The sequence below is a fragment of the Physella acuta genome, unplaced genomic scaffold (genome assembly GCF_028476545.2).
Source record: "Physella acuta isolate Inbredline_101_S28 unplaced genomic scaffold, ASM2847654v3 ptg001138l, whole genome shotgun sequence".
Taxonomy (NCBI): Eukaryota; Metazoa; Mollusca; class Gastropoda; family Physidae; genus Physella; species Physella acuta.
In genome coordinates this window covers 583,784-611,034 of record NW_026732655.1, presented here as the reverse complement: position 1 = coordinate 611,034, position 27,251 = coordinate 583,784, and the positions used below count along the sequence as shown (strand labels likewise).

The 27,251-nt window shown below is 37.8% G+C and overlaps 1 protein-coding gene across 1 annotated transcript; it reads left to right on the top strand.

The window, feature by feature from the left end:
- Nucleotides 1-14,346: 14,346 nt before the first annotated feature.
- LOC131956241 (arsenite methyltransferase-like) lies at nt 14,347-16,746 on the top strand. Its single transcript, XM_059320661.1, has 7 exons — nt 14,347-14,440; nt 14,548-14,625; nt 15,323-15,457; nt 15,716-15,858; nt 16,003-16,113; nt 16,255-16,329; nt 16,537-16,746. The coding sequence occupies exons 1-7, from the start codon at nt 14,347-14,349 to the stop codon at nt 16,585-16,587; spliced, it is 687 nt and encodes a 228-aa protein (XP_059176644.1). The 3' UTR covers nt 16,588-16,746.
- Nucleotides 16,747-27,251: the final 10,505 nt, after the last annotated feature.

Below are 27,251 nucleotides of genomic sequence, written 5' to 3'. Positions count from 1 at the left end.
AGAAAAAGAAAAAACTGAATACATCTAGTTTACATTGAATACGTCAATGTTACAAAATTGTTTGTAAAGATGTCTGAGAAAATGTCCAAGCAAAAGATCTTGAAATATGTCTGTGCAAATATGCAAAAGAATGCACATGTGAACGCTAGACTGAATCAACGTCATATGCCAAAGAGATCTTGTCAATGTAAAGAAAAGTTGTAACATATTTAGTGAATAGTTTTAACGTGTTTTCGATTTTTAACAAATCATAAAATAACGTTGTATGTTAGCTTAATCATGAAAATATACAAATAGCTATGTAACATAGAATATTGTTTTTATTGGTGACCAGAAAGATGCGGTAGGTATGTAGGTAGGCATGTAGATAGATATGTAGGTAGGATTGTAGGTAGGTAGGTAGGTAGGTAAGTGCGTCATAGATGAAATTTTATTAATACATCATTGTTATGATGGTAGTTTTATCAGGGTATGTTCGAGCGAATGAATGTTGGTGCAAGAGATATAACCAATGCATGTTTGGTAACGCGGATGAAAGAGAGTGAAATTAGGAACGGGTTGTTATGGTACTCACGCGAGGGAGTTCGGACTATGGAGAATGTAAGAGATACACCGTGTGATGTCGATATCAAGGATAGTTGTATGTTTATTTAAAAGAGAAAAGTAGTTGAATAAATATTAAATAAGAAAATATTAGGCATTGTGTCAAGCTATTATTGCCTGTATCGTTGTGATTTGAATGCTCATGGTAGTGGTATTCTTTAAATGGTAGTAGATGGCTTCAGGTCAAACACGACCCTATCACAGCAGCCCTAACAATCATGTATACAGGTGTCATCTAGTCCATATAAGTCTTTGTGCTAAAATTTATCTTTGCGCTTTTTTTGGTATACGCGCTTATCTGTGTGCGTTTTTCTGTATGCGCATTTTTCTGATTGCACTTTTACTGTGTGCGTTTTTTCTGTATGCGCATTTTTTTTATTGCACTTTTTTCTGGTTGCGCATTTCTCTGTTTTCGATTTGTCATTTTGCGCTTTTTCCGTTGCGCATTTCGTTTTGCGCTTTTTTGTTGCGCTTTTTTCTGTTACGCATCTTTCTGGCAACCTTTTTTATTATTATGACAAGACACCCATTTTCATCCCCGATGCTATCGTGTACTGAACGTTGCCTGTAAAGGTGGAAGTCTGTCTTTTGTTTTGTCGGTTTATTATTGCGATTTTGAAAACTTTACATATGTAAATGTACATGTAGCCTACAAAATATATTAGGCTTAATCACGAAGAATTATAGATAGCTATGGAAATTAGATTATATTTAGTATTTGTTATCAAAACTTAAATGTCTATGTGGGGGTCGGCGTGGTTGAGTCAGTAAAGCTCATGGTTGCTCAAGTTCGAGCCCTCGGGCAGATGAGGCTCGTTAGCTGGGGCAAGCCACTCTTTTAGGTGAGACAGCTCCAAAATCAAACAACTGCTGCCTTGTTGTTTGTTCTTGGTTGGACAAAAGCTATGGAAGCAAATCCAAAAAAAAAAGCAGGCTGAAATCGCAGTTTTGACCAAACTGTTAATCACAAATTTACTTATAGACGTTAATTAATTTATTGATATATAAATTTGGTAGATACACCACTTTAATTATAAAAGTTCAGAACAGTGGCTTTACTTATAGTGACGTCACGTGATTTATTTACTTTTTATAACAATAATGGCGGCTCCCATCGAAGATTTTGTTGCCCATTCAAAAGTTTAACGCATTATAAAAGCTAATTTTCTATCGGCTAAAGCTTTATCGATACGTCAGTTTGCTATTTTTATTAGGTTCAAACACTATTATCAATTTTTAACAGTTCTTCTAATTTGAGTATACAATAAATTTTTCTAGATCTACTGCTAAGTTTTCGGAGGAATGGAAAGTCAATCATAGATCTAAATCTAGAATCTATATTAATAACCAAAAATTCGAGCATCATGGGATTAATCTACCTTTAGGTTCTAGATCTAGAATCTAGAGCTACAGAAAAACTACACTTAATGTAAACTCTATATCTAGACTTAACGTAAATTCTACATCTAGAATCTAGATCTAGCTCTATCTAGATATACTAAACTATTTCAACCCTTATTATTATATATAAATCTATGTTTGTTTAGGTATGGAATTGAATAATTTTGGATATAATTTAATTTGAAATAATAGAGCTTATTCGCGTAACTGAAGTTTACTTTGCAGTAAATTATAGAACTAATTCTGACAAAATTGAATACGCCTACATAGCTAAGATGATAGCGCATTAGTTACTATGCGGGTGGTACGGGTTCGAGACGCATGGCGACAAAGTTAAAAAAATAAATTATTTTTTTCCCACGTTTTCTTTAACTTGCTTTCGCGTCTGTCTGTTTGTTTGTTTGTTTGTTTGTCTTTCCATCAAATCTTGCGATCGAAATTTCGGGCACTTCCCAGTTAGCTAGTGCGCTGAAATTTTCAGGGAAGCTTTGTTTCCGATGACAATACAATATTCATTTATTATTATTATTAAATTGATCCATGGAAAAATTTTATTGATCATTTTAGACTTCCATTGATTTGTACAAAAAAGGGACATAATCTAGTAATTGTAATTTGATAAAAACAAGGTTCGGTACTTTCCCTCTTTTGGCTTACTGAAAAACAAATGAAAAAAATCATGAAGGAGCGAGCACGCGATTGGCTGAGTGGTGGTCACGCAGTGTTTGTGTACAAACCTATGCAAATCTGACTGATCCGGAAGTAGAATGATGATGGTCGAATAGTTTGCACGCGAGGGCAAAATGGTGAAAGAAACGGCAACACAGAAGAAACGTCGATTGTAAAAGGCACGCCAGAAGTACCAGGAGAAGCGCAATGCAGGATACAGATTGGAAAATCCTTCTAAACGACCAAAAATTATGGAAGAAGGTGAGTATCAAAAGAAGCTTGAAAAAGATCGAAACCGAAAATCTGCTGCTTTAGCGATGGAGACAGAAGAACAAAGTGTCTCTCGTAAAGCAAAAGATAGAGTGCGTCATGCTACTGCTCGTGCGATTGAGACAGAACAAGAAAGGGTCTATCGTCTTGCTAAGCAGAAAGTACGAACTGATGCTGCACTTGCGATTGAGACAGATCAAGAAAGGGTCTCTCGTCTTGCTAAGCAGAAAGAACGAACTGATGCTGCACTTGCGATTGAGACAGAACAAGAAAGGATATCTCGACTTGCTAAGCAGAAAGAACGAACTGCTGCTGAACTTGCGATTGAGACCGAAGAAGAAAGGGTCTCTCGCCAAGCAAAAGACAGAAAGCGTCATGCTACTGCTCGTCAAGACAAAGAAAGGCATGAAGCAGAATTGCAACGTCGACGCACTGCTTACGCCCAACGTTCGGCAGCAATGAAAACATTTTTCGACACGATAAACACTTTTTGCAATATAACTTGTGATATTTGTCATAAGCAGTGCTATCCTAATCAGGTGACAAAATATCACATGCTTGCTTCTAAGGGATACCTTCCCCCTGAGCTTGCGCAAAAGACTGTGCTAGAAGTTTGTCACTGATGTAACTCGCACTTGCGCAACAATAAGAAGAACGTGGCTCCGTCGAAAGCCTACTGGAAAAACCTTGATCCTGGTGAAGTTCCCGACGTAATTGTCGTTTGATCACTCGAAGGCGTACGCATTGTGGAATTGGATTGCAGCAAGCTAACAGGAAAAATACCCTGCAATGAGGAATGTCTACAGGAGATGGAAAGAATGCGTCGACACGAACCTCCAGCTGATCCTGAATAATAAGCGTGTCATGCCTGGTATAAGTCCCTTTTATCTTTGTGTTCGTCCTTTGTGAGTGTTTGTCTTCGTTTACCCAAAAAAAGTGAATGCGAGAAGATAAAATCGATAGCAAAATTTGAATGCAAACAAACAGACAAAGACTAAAAAGTAGAAAATAATTATCATTAATTTTTTTTTAAAAACCCACGTTTTCTGATTGAACTAAAAAGTTGAAAATAAATGCTATACATCACAATAATGCAAGCGATCACTCTACTAGAAGTGATCGCAAACTGCGTGCGCATTATGACAAAAAAAATAAAAATAAAAAACGTTTTAATAACAAGCTTTTATCTAACGATGCACTAAAAAGTAGAAAATAAATTATACACTACTATTTAAATTACTAGAAAGAAAAGCGTGGGTCACTTTAGTATCTATTGGATACTTTTACTAATGTTAAGGAAGACACCCACGCTTTTCTTTATAGTAATTTAAATAGTAGTGTATAATTTATTTTCTACTTTTTAGTGCATCATTAGATAAAAGCTTGTTATTAAAACGTTTTTTATTAATTTTTTTTTTCAGTAATGTACATGTTTTATTTACAATAGAGTTACATAACTAAAAACCATTGCGCGCCTACTGAACATCACGTTCAGTAGGCGCGCAATGGCTTTTGAGCGCAGCCATTGAACGTGATGGCGCAGCTATTGAAGGTGATGACGCGTGTGGTGTGGTTGGATAAACATGCCTACTAATTCGGTCCAAATTTTAATTAATTCATAAAAAATTAATTAGACATCCAATTAAGTCAAATTTAATTTCAGATTGCATTGTCTTCATGTCTTGACCCACGTGCCAAGTGTGAATCGTATCGGTCAAGTAGAAGTTTCCGAATTTTCACTCCTGCGTTTCGGTCTAGACTGACGACTGACGAGGAAGTGAGTTAAATAAAAGCTTGTAAAAAAATGAAAGACCCTTATTCCAACAATAATTCCCTCTTGGAGATTTTGCATTCACATTTTTGTATTAGCGTTAGTTTAATTTTTTTTAATTACCTCACTAGGCAAAATTACATAACAGTTTAATTTATTAATTAATTAATTCGACCCTATTATTTTTAAAATGTATCCACTTTTTCTAAGAATCTAAACGAAAATGAGTTTTGACATTGATCCTTTTAATATGTTTTAGCAATGTGCGTGTGTTTAATATTTTTTTTCGCTATGCTAATGAGTAAAAACAGTGGCAACTATAAAATAAATTTAAGTCGATATATAAACAAACCCTACTCTATTACTTATAATAAGTCAATGCGATGCACTGAAAAGCACAGGAAGGAAGGACCGACACACTACCAGCTACCACTACTGTTGAAGATTTGGATTTCTATTCCAAGGGTTAAATCTCCAGAACCCCAAACATTTTTTAGTCGGCTGAAGACTGCTCTTGCGTTGCCCGTCCTTATTTTTGCCCGTCTGCTTCTGTCCCACCCTGCTTATCAACAACACTTCCAAGATAGGCGAATATATCCACTTCTTTTAGGGCTTCTTTTGTCAATGTTATAGGGTTGCTGTTTGGAGCATTGACTTTGAGATGTGGGTGTTCAGGCAACTGCATGTAGAAAAATTAGCAACCCTGTTGGTTTTATCCTGCATTTGCTGTTGTGCCTGAGAAAGAAGGGCCAGGTCGTCAGCAAAGTCCAGGTCATCCAGCTGGCTCCACAGTGTCCACTGTATAGCGTTTCTCGTTTTCTCTGTTGACGTCTTCATAATCCAGTCTATAGCCAGCAGAAACAGGAATGGTGAAAATAGGCAACACTGCCTTACTCCGGCTCGTACAGGGAAGGCCTCTGAAGTCTATTGGCAATGTACTACTCTACATTCGAGACCTTCATATGAAGACATAATAATGTTGACTATTTTCTGTGGCATCCCGTAGTGTCTCAACAATTTCCACATTGACTGTCTATCCAGGCTATCAAAGGCCTTCTTATAATCTATTAAATTAATATAGAGAGATGAGTTCCACTCTTGGGTCTGTTCAATGATGATGCGCAGGGTAGCAATTGGTCTACGCATGACCTTTTCATTCCTAAAGCCCGCCTGTTGATCTCGAATCTGGGGATCTATCGCTTTCTTCATTCCGTTTAAAAATATTATGTTGAAGACTTTGCCTGGGATGGACAAAAGTGTTATCCCTCTATAGTTAGAGCATGCACTAAGTTTGGAAGTTTTACGCTATTATGTATTTTTAAAAAAAAATAGAAATAATTTTCGTTGTTTTACTTTTCCTGAAGTGGTTTAGGTTTTTTTTTAAAAAATATTTAAATTAATAAAATAATTGTAAACAATTTTTAACGGCTTATATTCAATACCAAAATATAAAAATGAGTGGGTCCCAAACGGCTATAATTTAAAAAAAATATAACTATAATTTTATAGATTGCCCAATTTTTAAAACGATTTAAAAAAAAATAGTATGATTATATCGACTTTTTAAGCATACTGTTATTGTTCGCCATTGAATAAACTTTCACTGAAAAGACCTACTTATTTTTCACCTTTTTTTAGGCCTAGTCATTTTCTTGTAATTCTCTCTTGAGCCTACACACAAGTCATACAACCATTTGCTCGCGATTGTAACGGTTGTTTAAATTTTTAAATATTCAGCTTTTTAAAGAAGTTGAAAATTTAGATGTGCTTAACATTTGAACGGTATTTGAAATCTTCTGTCTTGGATTTTTTTTTCTTTTCATCGAACCTGAAGACAAAGAAAAATCTTCAGTGGTTTTTTTTTATTGAGGACACTCAAAAGTCTATACTAAAATTTTTATTAGTTTTTATTTTTTTAAACTGGACATTAGCAACTAATAAATTGCTCAGATTTTTTTGTGTATTTATTTGTCAAATAAAAAAAAAGTAATTAGATTTTCAAGCGTTTATTTTAATTTTATTTCTTAAAAAATGATTGAAAACTTAGAGAATTAGAGTAATCATAAAAACACTATTAGATCAAATTCTGATGTGTTGGCAATGGTCAGATAGAAGTGACCAATAGAAAAATGCTTACATGTTCGTTTAGTAAAACAATAACATAATCTATTTCACAATGTTCTGAAATTCATGCTAAGAACAATTTCCATCCGAATATAAAATAGATGTAGCTATTTAAATACGTAGAAAACAATAGACAATTTAAATAATTCTAGCTGTATTTAGTAGTCATCTTGTATCCGGTCCACAAAAGTAAAACTACAATATGTTGACAGTGCGGCTAAAATATATGCGATAAGACAGATACTTCAAAGGCTGCTTTAGCTAACAATTCAGTTTTGCATAATGTATTTCTCTTTTTAGTATCGTGCGGGACGTGTGTACCAGGTGAGCGGTTTGTGATAAGCAGGCAGAAACACATATAGATCAATTGTAGGTCATGTATTATACACATTTTGACAAACTTACACTATCCATCAATCCATCCATCCATCCATCCATCCATCCATCCATCCATCCATCCATCCATCCATCCATCCATCCATCCATCCATCCATCCATCCATCCATCCATCCATCCATCCATCCATCCATCCATCCATCCATCCATCCATCCATCCATCCATCCATCCATCCATCCATCCATCCATCCATCCATCCATCCATCCATCCATCCATCCATCCATCCATCCATCCATCCATCCATCCATCCATCCATCCATCCATCCATCCATCCATCCATCCATCCATCCATCCATCCATCCATCCATCCATCCATCCATCCATCCATCCATCCATCCATCCATCCATCCATCCATCCATCCATCCATCCATCCATCCATCCATCCATCCATCCATCCATCCATCCATCCATCCATCCATCCATCCATCCATCCATCCATCCATCCATCCATCCATCCATCCATCCATCCATCCATCCATCCATCCATCCATCCATCCATCCATCCATCCATCCATCCAGCCATCCATCCTTCCATCCATCCATCCATCCATCCATCCATCCATCCATCCATCCATCCATCCATCCATCCATCCATCCATCCATCCATCCATCCATCCATCCATCCATCCATCCATCCATCCATCCATCCATCCATCCATCCATCCATCCATCCATCCATCCATCCATCCATCCATCCATCCATCCATCCATCCATCCATCCATCCATCCATCCATCCATCCATCCATCCATCCATCCATCCATCCATCCATCCATCCATCCATCCATCCATCCATCCATCCATCCATCCATCCATCCATCCATCCATCCATCCATCCATCCATCCATCCATCCATCCATCCATCCATCCATCCATCCATCCATCCATCCATCCATCCATCCATCCATCCATCCATCCATCCATCCATCCATCCATCCATCCATCCATCCATCCATCCATCCATCCATCCATCCATCCATCCATCCATCCATCCATCCATCCATCCATCCATCCATCCATCCATCCATCCATCCATCCATCCATCCATCCATCCATCTATCCATCCATCCATCCATCCATCCATCCATCCATTCATCCATCCATCCATCTATCCATCCATCCATCCATCCATCCAACCATCCATCTATCTATCAATCTATATATAAATATATAATTTAAACACAACGCAAACACAACGCAAACACAAACCCAAACTTAAGCTCAAAATCAAACACAACGCAAACACAAACACAAACACAAAAGAAAACACAAACACAACAAAAACACAAAGACAAACACACACACAAAAGAAAACGCAAACAAAACATAAACACAATTCAAACACAAACGCAAGTGCAAATGCAAACGCAAAGGCAAATACAAAAAAAAGCAATCACAAACACAAGGGAAAACGCAACAAGCAAACACAAGGCAAGCACAAAGGCAAACATAAACTCATAGCGCTTGCAGGATAGCACAGGTCGCCAAATCAAAGCCTTCGCGGGCGCCGACGGACGCGCCTAATTCAATTTAGTGAACGACGATAAAACCCCCCAGCTTGTCCGCAAACCAAAAATATAAAAAAACATAGAGGACATTTAGGAACGGCTTTTAAACTGTTATTGAATAAAAATAATTGTTACGGTCCGGTTTCCATTTCATTTTGGAACTGGGGGGGGGGGGGGGGGTTGCAAATTGAAAGTTTGTCCCCGGTCGCCGGGAAGGGTCGCTACGCCTCTGAGGGGCCCACTAACACTTTTTGCATAGGGGCCCAAAAATCCTAACTACGCCACTGCCCCACAGCCTGCAGTTGTCATGTCATGTCACTCGTGCTACCTCAGTTCCTTGACCCTACGGTACCACCAACGCTCTCAGCCGACGGACGCTGTCCGCATATAAAATAAAGTGTCAATCCTTATTTAAAAAAAATATATATATATATTATACATATAAATATATATATATATATATATATATGTATATTTTTATGTAAATCAAAATGTTGAGCTGCTGGTTAAGACATTTGACGGTGTCTCTAGCATCAGTTAAATAGACCACACGCTAAATCCTTACCAGTGTTTCTTCCAGACTTTTTTCTCCGGGGGGGCACTTGAAATCTTCGGGGGGGCGGTAAACTTTCTTCGGGGGGGCGGACACTGTTAAAAGTATATATTTTCTATATAAATTATATAAATTTCATTTCGTTCGGGGGGGGGCGGTAAAAAATTTTCGGGGGGGCTTTGCCCCCCCGAAGAGATGCCTGGAAGAAACTCTGATCCTTACAACCGACCGTGAATGAGGTAACAGAAAAAACAGATACGTCTTAGCAATTGCAACGAACTTAAGAAAAATGACTATTATCATGAGACTTATGTAGAGAAACACAATACTGTTTTATGTAAAAGTCTTTCAATGTCTCCTGCTGTAATTTTGTATTTGACGTCAACACATGTTTAAACAGTCGACTTGAATATAATTTGTTTGATTAAGAACTAAACAAGGGCCGTCATTATCATTTTCTAGTCTCGTTGTCCCTGTAAAAATGGCTAAGCTTACTTTACATAATTACTTCAGGAGAACATCTGTCTCTTTGATTACTTAGTCACGTGCGCAGACACGTGGCTTATTTTACAATTTGGCCAAAATAAAAGCCTCGATTTTTTAGAACACCTAATCGTTCCAGCATTACCCAAGTGCATACACAGAAGTTTTCTTTTTGAAAAAAATACACGCACACGGTTGCAGTTCTCTGAAGCTCAAACCTGCATCAAGTAAGCTAAAATCATTCTGTTTCTATTTTAGTATATCTTAAAAAAGAGTTTTTTGTGCGATTGATGCTTCCAACATAGTTTAAGTGCATTTCAGCTAGTATTAACTTATGTATTTGAAAATTTGCATTCCTTGCTTTTCGAAAATGCGCTTAAATTATAATGAAAAATACAATTTTTGTTCAGTTGTAAAAGCTGCCAGGAATTTCCAAAAGGAGCACGTTTCGTTCAGTATCATCAGTGGGTTTTTTTCAGACTTTTTTAAATTTTCTCCGGGGGAAGCACTTGATATTTTTTTTGGGGGGGGGGGGGGGGGGCGTGGGACTAAATTTTGCGGGGGGGGGGGGGAGGGGGGGGAGAGGGGCAGGGAGGAGGACACTGGTAAAAGTTTTTTTTTATGAATTCAATTTCGCTCGGGGGCTGTTGACATGCCTTGAAGTAACTCTGGGTATCATATCTTGTCTTTCTTAATATGTCTAGACTTGTATAGTAAAATTGTCATTCGCGAGTAGTTTTTAGCCATCGGCTTAGTCGTAGAGGTTGCCCTTCTTTTTACCATAGAACAAATGAACTATCGGAGACAATGACAAAATAAGCTACAATTCGACTTCGTTTCTCCGATCTTCCGCTGAAATAACACCCGGGCAGGTATCTTTCTAACAATTATTTTTTGGAAGTTGAGGAAAGGGGGAACTTAGCATTTTATGGTTTTATTTATGTTTTATTTATGTATAAAATTTCGTGTACCTAACTGAAACGGTATTCAAGTTTAAGCATTTTCAGAAAACTGACAGTAGAGTAAATTTAACAGACAGACAGACAGACAGACAGACAGACAGACAGACAGACAGACAGACAGACAGACAGACAGACAGACAGACAGACAGACAGACAGACAGACAGACAGACAGACCAGACAGACAGACAGACAGACAGACAGACAGACAGACAGACAGACAGACAGACAGACAGACAGACAGACAGACAGACAGACAGACAGACAGACAGACAGACAGACAGACAGACAGACAGACAGACAGACAGACAGACAGACAGACAGACAGACAGACAGACAGACAGACAGACAGACAGACAGACAGACAGACAGACAGACAGACAGACAGACAGACAGACAGACAGACAGACAGACAGACAGACAGACAGACAGACAGACAGACAGACAGACAGACAGACAGACAGACAGACAGACAGACAGACAGACACACAGACAGACAGACAGACAGACAGACAGACAGACAGACAGACAGACAGACAGACAGACAGACCAGACAGACAGACAGACAGACAGACAGACAGACAGACAGACAGACAGACAGACAGACAGACAGACAGACAGACAGACAGACAGACAGACAGACAGACAGACAGACAGACAGACAGACAGACAGACAGACAGACAGACAGACAGACAGACAGACAGACAGACAGACAGACAGACAGACAGACAGACAGACAGACAGACAGACAGACAGACAGACAGACAGACAGACAGACAGACAGACAGACAGACAGACAGACAGACAGACAGACAGACAGACAGACAGACAGACAGACAGACAGACAGACAGACAGACAGACAGACAGACAGACAGACAGACAGACAGACAGACAGACAGACAGACAGACAGACAGACTGGGCCAAGCTAAGTATTGATTTTCACACAACTGTTGACATTTTGGCATGTTCTCATTGCATATATTTTCCGCCTGACTGCAGAAGCTGTGTACTTAACATAAGTGGTCTTATTGCCAGCTGCAATTACTTGTTTATTGTTTAGTACGCATCAGATGTTCTAAGAATAATTATACCGAATTTAAATGCACAATGCAAAATAAACTGTAGCTTCACTGATGTATTTTAAGCAAGTATTAAAACATGTAATTTTCGTTTCCGCATTTAAAGCAGTTACAAGAAAAATGGCGCAAACACTTTTAACAAATTATTGGACACTTTATAAATTAAGTGCGTGCAAAAACAAAATATATTTGCGGAAATAGAAACGAAAGTATTTACAGAAGTAATAAAAAAGAGTGCGCTTATATATGAAGTGAATGCGTAAATGGGGATGAATGGGGGTAAATGCCGTTTATGCCTTATTACCTTTTCTTTTTGTACCCTTTTCCGTTCGTCCCTTTTTAGTTCTCGTGCTATGACTTGTGACAACTGTTTTGTACCTGTGTTCTGTTAGGGTATATACGGTGTGTAAAAACGTGTTATACGGTGTGTAAAAACGTGTGTTATGGCCTCAGTTTTAAGTCCAGATATCGACCAAGGCTAGTGTAAGTTCGTTCTGTACTATTATTTAGCCAATGCATCTTTTTTTTTTTGGCGTATGCATTTACTGTTTAGAAATAGACTGTGTTAGTGTAGATTTTGTATATAGTATTACATTCTTTTAATTTAATCAGCCGTTGTTTCATTTAGTCAGGTGTTTTGTAACCCGTTTGTGGTTGTTTCGTCGTAGAAAATCTATATGTTGCTTAAAGAACTGGATCACAGGGTAAAGACATGCACGTGTTCACAACTAATAGTTGTCCGTGATTTGAACTAATCTGTTTGATTTTGTGAGTGTCCATCTGTCTACACATCGTTAGGTCTATTCTCGTTATTGTGTACAGCGGCTAAGTTGAAAGTCATTTAAGTCACTGAGGAGAAGAGAGGGGAAAGATAGCTCTCTCGTAAAGCTCATAAAGGAGATGGAATGGCAACATTTCTCTCGCTCTTAATGATAAAGATGCGTCAATGCAGTTATACGCCATTCCTAAAGCATGTAACCTTGTTTTCTAAAACTGTTCTAAAACATTAGAATTAGAGATGATAAAGTTATAATAGGAAATGAAGCCCACTCCAACCTACGACGGGATGGCTATGAAACGATGGTTGTTTCGTCTTGTATGATGCGTGACACACTGGATCACCCGTAAAGACGTGTCCGTGTTCACAACACGCACACACACACACACACACACATATGTATATATATATATATATATATATATATATATATATATATATATATATATATATATATATATATATATATATATATAGTTTCAGACAAAATGAATGAGGAAAAGTCTCAGCAAATAGTGCAGCAGATGTACAAGACGTTGATAGAAAACATGACATTGGACACCAGACTGAATACAGAGGCTGTACCTTCCTACGCTTCTGAGATCCTGTCAAAGATCAGCCAGCGCTCCAGGAAAACGTAAGGATAACTCACGGAAATGTTAAGTCAGTTGATCGAAATAATTATGGCTTTAGCACCAAAGCGGTTTTGAGTTCTAGATACTAAAAGTGTTTCCCTAATCAAGACAGAGACGAATAAAACTTTGGAAGCAATTACGCTAAATTATGCCATTTTCATAAAAATCATGAAGACTTGTTTTTTTACTCCAGCTACGATGGTTCAGCTATTTACATCCCCGATGCCATCGAGGGCGCCCGTGTGCTGGACATTGGCTGTGGAGGTGGAAGTCTGTCTTTTGTTTTGTCCAAGCTTGTTGGTCCAGCTGGATACGTCGTTGGAGTTGATTTTTCTAAAGACTTCGTAATGTGTTTTATGCTATAGCTTTTTTAAGCAAACGCACACAATCACGAAGTAGCACATGCAAGACAGTGACATAAATACAAACAGCACACACAAACACATTTTTGTAAACTTTGATGTTCGTGCAACCGCACAAGCAGACATACACTTCTACGTACACGCAGACTCCTACATGCACGCACAGGCATGCTTTACGTAGAATTGTACGTACACGCACTCGTGACTGCAACCCACAGCTACAGTTACACCTGCAGCTGCACCTGCAACTGCACCTACACTGCACTGTTTAGTTTTTAGAACGACTCGTAAAGAGATGAAACTCGAGTGTTTTTTTTTAAAGAAGATAAAGATTAAAATAGTATAACTACGGAATTCCATCTAATATATAATTGATGGGATATTGTGTTTAGTAAATATGTTATTATACATGGTACACATTTTAATAACTAATGTACAGATCCAACTGTGCCAAGAAGAGACAGCTTACCACATGAAAGAATGGGGCTACAGTACACCCAACTGTGAGTTTATATGCTCGGATGTCGAGAAGTTATTGGAACTTCAACTTGAGCCGTTTGATGTGATCGTGTAAGTGAATATTGCAGGCACAAATACATTATTCTGTAAAAGTCTTCAATGAACGACATCATGCATTTTAATTTGTATAGCATGGAAGTTTACGATATTGGCGAAAATAAGTTATAAGCTGGAAAGTTTGAGATGGTTGGGGGGTCATTGTGAGAATTAAATTTTTTAAGTAGTATAAGATGTGTATTTATTTTCATCTACAGTTCGAATGGACTCTTGTGTTTGGTTCACAACAAGGAAAAAGTAATTCAGATTATATCCCGTTTATTGAAGGTAACTCTAATTTTTTTAAAATTCTAAGATGTCTAAAATAATTACATTTAGCATTATTTTCAATCAAGTTAGTGTCATACACGATGAGTAAAATTGTTTATAGGAAGGTGGGGAGTTCTACAACAGTGATATCTTCTCTGATTCTAAGCAGTGTGAAGAGGTCAAAGCTAATCCGCTTTTCTGTTGTAAGTAGTCTACATTTTTTCTTCTTCTTCGTTCTTAATTTTAGTGTTGTATAAGTGTGAATTGGTTATACGCAATTGAGGCCATTGACTCCGATTTCAGCTTGCTTTTCTATTTGGATTTGCTCCAATGGGAACAACGCTACATGGCAGCAGTTGTTTCATTTTTGGGGTTGTCTCTCCTAGAAGAGTGGCTGTCCCCAGCTAACGAACCTCATCTGCCCGAGGGCTTACATGTTATTGACTACTACTAAAACACACCAATTGTTTACACGTTTGAATATATATATATATATATATATATATATATATATATATATATATATATATATATATATATATATATATATATATATATATATATATGCACGTTTATTTCGTCGGTATTACTTGAACGTCGTATACTGAATGACCCATAAGGAGTAGGGGAAAGTTCGGGTCTAAGAAGAGGAAATAATTTGGAGTTAAAAGAGTTTATAAAGGGTGGGAGGGGTGGGAAACGATGTCATTCAGTCACAGATTCCAGCCACTAATCGCCGCTAGTTTAAATTCGGAGGTTAGGCATAACCTTGCTTTGTAAATGTGTACGTTTTAATACACATTTCTCAATTCTACTAAAAAAATAATATATAAAATATTGGTGTAACCTTTTTAGAAAATGAAATTATATTTGTCATGAACTTGTACGTTCCTATCTCAGGCTATGGAGTCAGCGGCGCCATCGTGTGGTCAGAGCTGAAAGAGTTAACAGGACAGTATGGGTTTGCTGATCCTTACCTCCTGTACGCCGCTGACACCTTCCAATTTGGCACCGAGAAAAACAAGCGGGATCTAAGTGGGTGACGCCCATCTATTTACTTTTGTTAGGTTTTATTATTTCTATATGAACAACTGTATAACGATAACAGTTAATCAGACATAACTAATATTTATGTTACTGAATTTAATTGCTGGGCTAATATGGAAATGCATGCGAAAATAAAATTCGATGTTATCTAATGTCTGTAGAAATAGTGAGTAGAAACGTTTAATTTTAAGGGTAAAAAGCTACGAAATTTTGATTGTAAATGTAAGCATAATATCAAAAATACAGGGGGAGTTAACTATGTGTGCGCTGTGTACAGACTCATTAAGCTAGTCCCTGAAATGACTGGACAAGGAGCCATAGTGTCCTACAATGGGAAATATGAAAGAAGCCGGGACTTTTTAAAATGGGATGTCAATATGATATTCAAGGTATTTTAATTATCTTCTGTTTGTAGTTGCATACGATTTTAAAGTTTGAAATATTTTGAATCAACGAAATCAACGATGCTATCAAAACAAACATATTGCGATAAAAACTAAATTATAAATCAATGGAACATATTATTTTTCCAGACAGATGTTCCTACAAAGATAGATGGATATTTCGCAAGTGTCTTGGCTAAATCCAAATTCGCAAGATTTTTTACTTTTGAAAGATATGGAGGACAGGTTTTTTCAAAAAGGGTAAACACGGATCTTTCAAACACATATTCTTCTGAACGTTTATTTATGACATATAGTTTAAAAATTAATACGCTAATAAATTATTGACTTCATTAATACATATTAAATGAAGTATATAATTTACTTAAAATGTTATTTTAGAACCAGAATCCATTCTCCTATTTAAAAGCATTGCGTGAAAGTGGATCGGCCTATCCTAAACCAATTTTTCCTATGGTAAGTGTAATTGTAATTGTACAATATGTGTGGCTATAAAATTGTAATTTGGATTTAATGATGGTAGTAATTTGCTTAGTTGTAGTAGCAAAGGAGCATAGTTTAAAAAAACGCACCCATTTCAATGTTTTTATAATACAATCACATTGCCTTATTTTATATCATCTATATTGTGTTAAAGTTGAGACTGAATTTCTTTTATTTCAGGATGAACAACACAATAAATATTATGAAGATGCAATTAAAAACGTCCTTTAAGAATATTTGACGATAACGTTTCCTGCAAGTTTGTGAGGCAATATTCCCTTCTCATTCTTCTTATTATGGAGTCAATTCAATCTTAATATGCATTTTTTAGCCTACCTTTCGATTTATTTAAATTAATATTGTATCATAATGCGTTTATTATATTTAATTTTCTAATTTTTAATTTTTATTGTAAAACACTATTGTGATGGTCGTGTAAGCAAAATTAACGAGATAAAGATATACTCGCATATCACATACATCATTTTGCCTAAAAATTGTATGGCATTAAAAACACTTATATACTGCTAATCAAATTGTTAATTTTTTTCGAAGTTGATAGCAAAAACAATAAATTTTCATGTAATTCTGTCTCTCTCTCTCTGTATATATATATATATATATATATATATATATATATATATATATATATATATATATATATAATGTGTGTGTGTGTGTGTGTGTGTGCGTGTCAGTCCGCAAATGACTTAATAATAAATATGGAAAGCCTTATTACATTTTTCTTTGCTCTTAAAATTTCGGCCAAAGAGTATTGCCTTCCACCCAGACTCTTTTACTGATCAGGTAGCGACACAGTAAGTAATGGAATGTCATTCTTGGAAAATCGATCGTGTACAGAAGCACTTACGGGATCCTACTATAATTTTCAAGGAAGCAGTAACTAATATTCAATCTTTGGAGCAAGAATGTATCAGGCGTCGTAATGATTTAACCCGAGATGCTGTAAAACGCCAAAACAAAACGTACAGCCTGTGGGATTTTGATGGACAGAAGAACTTAAAGTCGTCGGAAGATGCCTGGAAAACTTGTAAAAGATACTGAACTTTCATCAGAAGAAAAAATTGCGCGCGTTATGAAAGGCATATTTCATAGACAAAGGAGATGTCAACACAATTTTTACGACTAAAAGACCTGGAAAAAAATTTGGGTTTCTGCTAGATGTTAGGACTGTTCTATCTAACACAGATATCAATGAAATTTGTCGTAATTGCACAGATTTTTAAAATTTCTACGACACGGACATCAATGGTCACGAACTTTTCACCGAAATTAGAGATTGCTGAATGCCGCTCAGAAACGGGAATGAAGTTCAACCAGAAATTCATTTATGGAAACGACTTATTTCCGAATTTGGGAATTTCACTGCAACTTTTATTAACAATAGCATTTCCAATTGCAAGCTGCGAGCTGTCGTTCATCAAATTGAAACGTATGTTGTCGTATTTACGTGCGTCAATGGGTCAAGATCGTCTTAGGCTAGGGTAAATAGGCAACGGCAAATAAACAAGTTGATTATTTTTTTTGGGGGGGGGGGGGGGGGGGGGGCTTGTGGAGCAACCAAAAAAATGTCTCCAGGGCAAGTTACCGTGCTGGTGAGGCTCGATTGTTGGGAACTGCTACGCACTTGGGAGAGAAATTCCCAAAACAATGCAACTGTTGTCTTATAGATTGTTTTTGTATGAACAGAGACCATGGAAGAAAATTCAGAAAAGAAAAAAATGCTAAAATCAGTGTCAACATGTCTCATGTCGCATACCATGTTGACAAGTAATATTTAATTAAATTAGAGGTAATCACGTCCGATATTACTGTTAGGAACTGTATAGAAAAAGTTTTTAAAAATGTTGGCTCGTTATTTTTTTAAACGCGTTCTCTCAACAAATTCCCAAAGTTTAGTTGCGTTAGGATAAAAGGTGTAGTAATGAATAAAAGACGCACCCGCACACCTACATTTACGCAATATATAGTGATATTAACAGAGAACTCTGTGTTAGTTTTCATTTTTTTAAAACACTTAATTAAGTTGTAATGTGAGACCAGGTGGTTTAGCAGTAGAGAGCTCGACTGTTAACCCGTAAGTCTCGAGTTTGACTCCGGGTTCAAGTCAGTCTACCGTCCCTGAGTCCACCCATCTCAACTTAACTCACGTTAGAAAAAGTAAAGGCGGCTGGGCATAGTGCTGACCACACTATCTCTTTATATGCCGAGGTTATAGAAACAAGGAAACTCTATCTCGCTTGCCCTATAGACCGTCAGGTTTGAAAAGAAAACTTTTTTTTTAAAGTTGTATTGGGCAAGATTTATATTAAAGGTAACTTAGTAAGGTACGTTTGATAGTTTCTTTTTTCTTTTTATAGTATTAGAAATATAGAAGAATAGGCATCGTTTGTTTTTAAAATTATTATTATATATGTGCGTGTGTGCGTGGGCGTGTGTGCGCATGTGTTCGTGTCTGCGTGTTTGCGTGTGTGCGTGTGTGTCTATGTCTGTGAACACAATAACTTGAGTACCGTTACAGCTAGGTTGCTGAAATTTCATGTATATGAATTATATCAAATGTGTAGTTCTGAATCACTTTTCAGCAATTTCCGGATACCAAAAGTGATACTTATTCTACTTTTGGTTTTTTAAAAGCCTATAACTTGATCTAACTAAGATTAAAGATCTAATTCTTTCTTTTCTGTTTTATTTTGAGTAATCTGCGGTGTCCGCAGGAGGTATGAGCGATAAAAAAAAATTCAAATTCGCAGAGTGGCGTCCCTGCAGGACGCAAATCGATCCCCCTCTATATACAGGATACAAAAAACAGTCGATTGCGGTTTGACACCGCTCATACGATCGACATCAAACTTTAGGGGAGTTGATTAGAACACTAGAGTGGAGGTTTTTTGCATTAGAATCATTTAGAATTTTGCAAGGGCGGCTCCCCGGTAGGATCTGATTTTCTCTGTATACGATATATAAGTAAACAAAAGTCTAATGCGGTTCGACATCCGAGTGCTGTGAAACTTTGGGGAGTTGATGATAATACTGTCGATAAGGATGCTATAATTAAAATAATTGAGACTTCTAATGAGCGGCATTCAGGAATGCGATTTTTGTCAATACACGGTGCCCAGAGATCCAGAGCGACTATCTAAGCACTTGGTATTTGTTAATCTGGCGCCCTGCAACGCGGATAAAGAGTACTACTATAGTCAGCGTTAAACCTTCAAAAGGCGCAGCCGCCCGCCCCCGGATATTGCGAGACCAGAAGCGCCCGTTGCTCTCAAGTAAGCACTATGGCGCCTACGTTCGTATAAATAAAGACTATACGCCTACACTAAATACAAGTTAAGCAATTATAATCGCTGACTATATTGAGTCAGGGGCGTCTGTCGACGCTCTGCAGGGTTTTATTTGGCGCCCGGGGCTTTCCTGTGAGCGCAAAGGCGCCTACGTTCTTTCTATTCACTAAAGTGTATCAGGCGTGTTTGCTGGCACCGAACAGGGTGCAATGTGGCGTCCCGGGCTATCACGTGAGCGCTATAACACCTACTTTCATTTCAAACAGTGTGATAGACAATGCATAACATTACATAGCATAGTCCATCGAAAAAAAAGTGGGGTGGCACCACAATGGAAATTTTCAAATCTAAATATCATTCGATAAAGCAAATTATTATTACAATAGCTTACGTGTGTGTGTGTGTGTGTGTGTGTGTGTGTGTAAGTGTATGGGGGAAGGAACTGGTTGGCTTGCCACATTGTCACACGTCGTCTCGTAAGCTAAATTTTTAATCAGTTTGATCATTAAATGATGTATTTTTTTTTACAATGGAAAACGTTAAAATATAATAATAGGATTACAAATTCAGTATGCTCATATGAGATAAATAGCTACTAGTGGATTTAAACGTTGTAAAAAGTATTTCGTCGCTACGTAACTCATTTCCTATAAAAAAAACACCAAAATACATATTACACATGCGTATACACAGACTTACATATGTATGTGATTTTTTATATATAATATATATATATAAATATATGTATATATATATATATATATATATATATATATATATATATATGTATATATATATATATATATATATATATATATATATATATATATATATATATATATATATATATATATATATATATATTGACAAACTAAGAATTGTCTAGGATTTGCTATACTAAAAAAAATGTATTGCGGTATGCGGAATTTCAGGGCTAACTGTGCTAGACTAACTTGATGCTGGCATAGATTTGTTTAAAAACTTGAGATGTTAAACTAAAATACGGACAGTGTCACCAGCCACGTCACCATTAGAAACGTTAGAAATGTCACCATTGTCTCACCACGGCCAAAGCTAAGAATGTCGCCACTGTCTCACTACGGCCAAAGCTAAGAATGTCACCACTGTCTCACCATGGCCAGAGCTAGGAATGTCACCACTGTCTCACCACGGCCAGAGCTAAGAATGTCACCACTGTCTCACTACGGCCAGAGCTAAGAATGTCACCACTGTCTCACCACGGCCAAAGCTAAGAATGTCACCACTGTCTCACCACGGCCAGAGCTAAGAATGTCACCACGGTCTCACCACGGCCAGAGCTCAGAATGTCACCACTGTCTCACCACGGCCAGAGCTAAGAATGTCACCACTGTCTCACCACGGCCAAAGCTAAGAATATCACCACGGTCTCACCACGGCCAGAGCTAAGAATGTCACCACTGTCTCACCACGGCCAGAGCTAAGAATGTTACTACTGTCTCACCACGGCCAGAGCTAAGAATGTCACCACTGTCTCACCACGACCAGAGCTAAGAATGTTACCACTGTCTCACCACGGCCAGAGCTAAGAATGTCACCACTGTCTCACCACGGCCAGAGCTAAGAATGTCACCACTGTCTCACCACGACCAGAGCTAAGAATGTTACCACTGTCTCACCACGGCCAGAGCTAAGAATGTCACCACTGTCTCACCACGGCCAGAGCTAAGAATGTCACCACTGTCTCACCACGGCCAGAGCTAAGAATTTTACCACTGTGTCACAACGGCCAGAGCTAAGAATGTCACTCAAGTTCTATGCGGTTGATATATGAGAATATGTAACAAATTAAGACCGTGCGATACGTTGTCACATATCATAACGCATATCTTGGGATCATATTGAATAAACATAAGAACACAAACAGTATGAACTCTACTTACAACAACACATAGAGTACTTACATTAGTAACATACACACCAAATGTTATCGAAATAAAACTTATCAGATGCGAAACTAAAATAAACAAAGCTATAAAATAGCAGCTATAAACAACAAGCGCATCAAAACACATTTTAATTCAAAGAGATCAACACCCACAGCGGCAAAATGTATCACATTATACGGCTGTTTCGAAAAATACATAGATCTAGTTGTAAATATATCTAAATCTATATAGAAAGGTGAACGACTCTCGCTTTACGGAACTCTGTGTGTGGTGCGCTATAAAAGTACACTTGAAGGGACGTCATTCGTAGGGGACAATTTTAAGCTGGGATTAATCCCAGAATGTAGTGTACAAGTACATCTGTCGCTTAAACTATGAGGCTGATGATGTGGGAACTAAGACTCATATGATTAGTCACATAATCCTATATGGTCAGTCGTAGAGACGTCGCGAAGCGTGGGCCGGGGAGGGGGTGTGTGGACCGCACCGGGTGACACAAGGCCAAAAAAATTGAAAAATGTATAGTCGAAAAATGCTTTTTGCCAGTTTAATTAATGATTAATTAGAGTTAAAATCTCTTATTAAATGATATATATATATATATATATATATATATATATATATATACTAGCGTACCCGTTTCCGCGCGTTGCCGCGGGAATAGAAGATAGTCCGACGAAATATATAAGAAGGGATTCATCCATGCGTTACCAATCCTATATTCTTAGACTCGTGACCTTGTTTTCTAAAAGTTAGTTATTTAAATGTAAACAATGCCTGCGCTTGGATCATAAATATAGGGACACGGGTTTACCTACACTACCGCGTGAAAACCTTATGTGTACATTAATCAATCACCGAAATAATGAGGTAGAACACACTTCGGTGACCACCCATGTGTCAGGGACGTAGAGGGGCGTTCTCAGGAGCCCCTACCCCCCCCCCCCCCGATTAAACTATCGCATAGGCGCAGCGTACGGCCCCTGTCTCCTTAAAACTAACAGGCGCCATCGTGCTCATAGGAAAAACCAGAGTACCAAATAGCATCCTGTAAACAATGATGCACATTTCGTCATTCGCTGAAGTGACACAAAACAACAGGATTTATTTCTTTAACACGTAAAAATTATTTGACGTGTTTTAAACATCAGCGTGACTGTTGCAATAATGGTCTATTATTAGATGCTCGATCTCAATTTCTGACTGGATCGTCTAATTATAGATGCTTATTGCATCATTCGCAAAGTGACGAAACTCTACAGTAGGCTCCTCATATTCAAAAAGTTATTTTTCATCTTTCGCAAGGTGACGAAACTGTACAGAAGGATCTCCTCGCGTTACAAAGTTATTTTTAGAAGCCTGTTGTAGCTTTACCGCTGAATATAGTAGTACCCCTTACTCGCTATGCAGGACGCTCGATTAACGGATGCCAAGTGCCAACATAGTCGCTCTAAAACTCTGGGCGCCAAACCGTGTATTGACGAAAGTTGTACCCTATATGGCGCCGCCCATAAGAAACTTTAGTTTTCTTTTTCGCAGAAATGTTCTCGGGAGTATTCTCATCTACTCCCTAAAGTTTCATGGCACTCGGATGAACCGCATCCGAGTTTTATTTTTTATAAACCGTGTATAGAGAAAAAAAATCGCTCTCCCCTGGGGCGCCGCCCTTGCAATATTAAAAAAAATATTTTTTTTAATCCTACCATTGAGAGATCTAATCATCTTCCCAAAGTTTCATGGTACACGGATGAACGGTGTGAAAACGAAATTTTATAAACCGTATATAGAGAAAAATCGCAGCCGCCCGTGGCGCCGCCCTTGCTAAATTAATAAAGGTTTTTTCACAGAACCCTTCCCTGAATTGTTCTAATCAACTCCCCAAAAGTCTCATGGCTATCGGATAACGGTGTCACACCAAAATCGACGTATTTTTATAAACGTATATAGAGAAAAATCGCACCCTCCTGTGGCGCCGCCCTTGCGAAATTAAAAATTATTTTTTACAGAACCCTTCCCTAGACTGGTATAATGAACTCACCAAAGTCTCATGGCTATCGGATGGACGATGCCAAACCAAAATCGACTTTTATTTTTATATAACGTATATTGAAAAAAACAAATCGCGTCGTGTCGGGGCACCACCCCTGTGAATTTGAAATATTTTTTTTCCGCAGAAATCTCCCCATGAACATTCTCAACAACTTCCTAAAGTTTCATGGCGATCGTGTGAACGGTGTCACGGCAATTCACTTTTATTATTTTTATATACCGTAAATAGAGAAAAATCGCACCCTCCCGTGGCGCCGCCCTTGCGAAATTAAAAATGATTTTTGTACAGAACCCTTCCCTAGAGTGTTCTAATCAACGCCCCAAAGTTTCATGCCTATCGGATCAACAGTGTTAAATCAAAATAGACTTTAATTTTTAAATACCGTATATAGAGAAAAACGAATCGCGCCCTGCCGGGGCGCCATCCCTGCGAATTTGAAAAAAAATTTTTCGCAGAAACCTCCCCATAAATATTCTTAACAACTTCCTAATGTTTCACGGCGATATGATAAGAGGTGTGGTAATGCATAAAAGACACACACACAGACACACACACATACATTGCTTTATATATATATATATATATATATATATATATATATATATATATATATATATATATATATATATATATATATATATATATAAACTAATACTTTTTTGTTGGGGGGGGGGTGATACCATTAGGTGCCGCACCAGATGACACCCGACCTAGCGACGCCACTGTTCAGTCGAATCTTAAGAAATGGTCAGTCATGTCCTCAGATACGGTCAGTTATATCCTTAAACATGGACGGTTGAAACAGAATGATGATATGATTCGTCAAATCTATACATATGGTTGTGACATCCTTACGTATGGCTAATTAAATCTTTATGAATTGTCAGTCTTATCACCAGATACAGTAGTAGTAAAGTACGATTTCGAAAATGACAGTCCGTGGGATAGGTGAAGAAGAGTTCGTCTGTGTTTGTGACCTCGGCTAGTAAAGAAATCGTGTGGTCAGCACTAAGCCCGTCACCTTTACTTTACGTGACATTAGTGTGAGGGGAGTCAGGGACGTGAAACCGACCGAGATCCTTTGACTAACCACAACTACATTTATCTCCCCTGGAAAGGTGTGGGGGGATGGCAGCCCCCCGAAGAAAGCCCATCCCCCGAAAATATCAACTGCCCCCTCCTCTAATGGAAAAAAATGTCTGATAGAAAAACTGCATATATATCCTTAAATATGTTCAGTCAAATTCTTCTATATAATCAGTCCTATCTTACCCATATTAGCTTATACCCTTAGATAGGTAAGTCAAAACCCAAGATAAGGATAAGCAAATCCATTAGTTCATTTAAATTGCTAGCAGCTAGAAACAGCTTAAATTAACCGTTGATAAATTACTAGTTATCGAACCTAGTGTACGCACGGATAGGGGGCATAACTCCCCTCTAGATAAACATTATTTGCGCCTTGATGGTCCGATGGTATAGCCACTCAGTTTAATTATAACAATCATGAAACGTGTACTCTTAAGTCTCGGTACTGATCAATTAGTCATCCTGATGATGAACAAGTACTGACGCAAGATTGACACAATGACGTTTCATTAATCAGATCAGCTTTCAGATAACGTCAAATGTAAAAAAAAATTAATAAGGATTTAGCGATAATACTCTTAATTTAGTCTAACTTATTTTTTAGATTATTTATTTTTTAATTGTACTTGAATGAAAGTAAGTTAAATAATTCAAAACTAAACTAGTTACCGGTAATTGAGATATGATAATTAGCATTCATTTGTCATAATAAAAGTTATACGATACGCTACACCGCTTAATTTTTAAAAAAATAATTAGCACAACATTAAAGACGTGTAGGAGTGAACAAAACAGCTTAAAGTTCTCGTGTCGTAAATTTTTGGTGACTAAACAGAAGTAGTTAGAGTTAGATAAAAACATTTTCGTTTAGTTCAAAACTTCATTTTATAAACCCGCATCGGAGGCAACTGGATTCCATTTTTTTCATTCTCCGCATCTGTGTTTAATGTTGACTGTGTTTAAAAATGCCTTGTTCTGCCTGTTATGTAGAGCTAGGTTTAGAACTAAGACAAAATATTTTCTCTGTTGTAAGAAGGGGCGATAACAAAGAGGAAGTGACTGTTTTATTTTGTGACAAGGATAGTCACATTGTGATAGAATCGAAGGAAACTTGTGAATGAGGAGGATTACAACACGCAAGAGGAGGAGCATCTGTGTGTGAGCTGTTTGACTGCTGACATACTCACCCACAGTGACAACTTGACTGCCAACCACACCCCTGGCAACCATTTGACTTCCAACTACACCCCTGGCAACCACTTGACTGCCAACCTCACCCCTAGCAACCACTTAACTTACAACCTCACCCCTAGCAACCACTTAACTGACAACCTCACCCCTAGCAACCATGTGACTTACAACCTCACTCAAAGCAACCACTTAACTGACAACCTCACCCCTAGCAACCATGTGACTTACAACCTCACTCACAGCAACCCAATGACTGACAACCATACCCCTAGCAACCTCATGGATGACAACCACTCTCCTAGCAACTACTTGACTGACAACCTCACACCTAGCAACCATGTGACTTACAACCTCACTCACAGCAACCCAATGACTGACAACCATACCCCTAGCAACCTCATGGATGACAACCACTCTCCTAGCAACTACTTGACTGACAACCTCACACCTAGCAACCATGTGACTTACAACCTCACTCACAGCAACCCAATGACTGACAACCATACCCCTAGCAACCTCATGGATGACAACCACTCTCCTAGCAACTACTTGACTGACAACCTCACACCTAGCAACCATGTGACTTACAACCTCACTCACAGCAACCCAATGACTGACAACCATACCCCTAGCAACCTCATGGATGACAACCACTCTCCTAGCAACTACTTAACTGACAACCTCACCCCTAGCAACCATGTGACTTACAACCTCACTCACAGCAACCCAATGACTGACAACCATACCCCTAGCAACCTCATGGATGACAACCACTCTCCTAGCAACTACTTGACTGACAACCTCACACCTAGCAACCATGTGACTTACAACCTCACTCATAGCAACGCAATGACTGACAATCTCACTCTTAACAACCATCTACGGCCAGCCACACACATAAAAACCACTAGACTAACAAATACACTATTAGCAACAACTTAACTGACAACCATGACGTTAACAACCAGTAGACTGACAACCTCACCACTTACAACTACTGGACTGACAAAAATATCCCTTACGACCTTTTGACTGACAACCAAAACCATAACAACCACTTGACCAACAAACTTATCAATAATAACAACTTGACTTAACTTTCATATAAATTCTAATACAAAAAAGAGCACATAAAGTACAACAAGGTTTAATCTAACTTAATCATAGATTTATCATTTATGAATTTATTTTGTTGATGAAAACAGGTAGGCCTACTCAGTTCATGATTGTTTTCCTAATTTCCTAATGTGTTTTACTAGTTGACGAAAATAGGAACAAAATTTATTATTTGTTTTCCTAATGTGTTTTACTAGTTGACGAAGATAG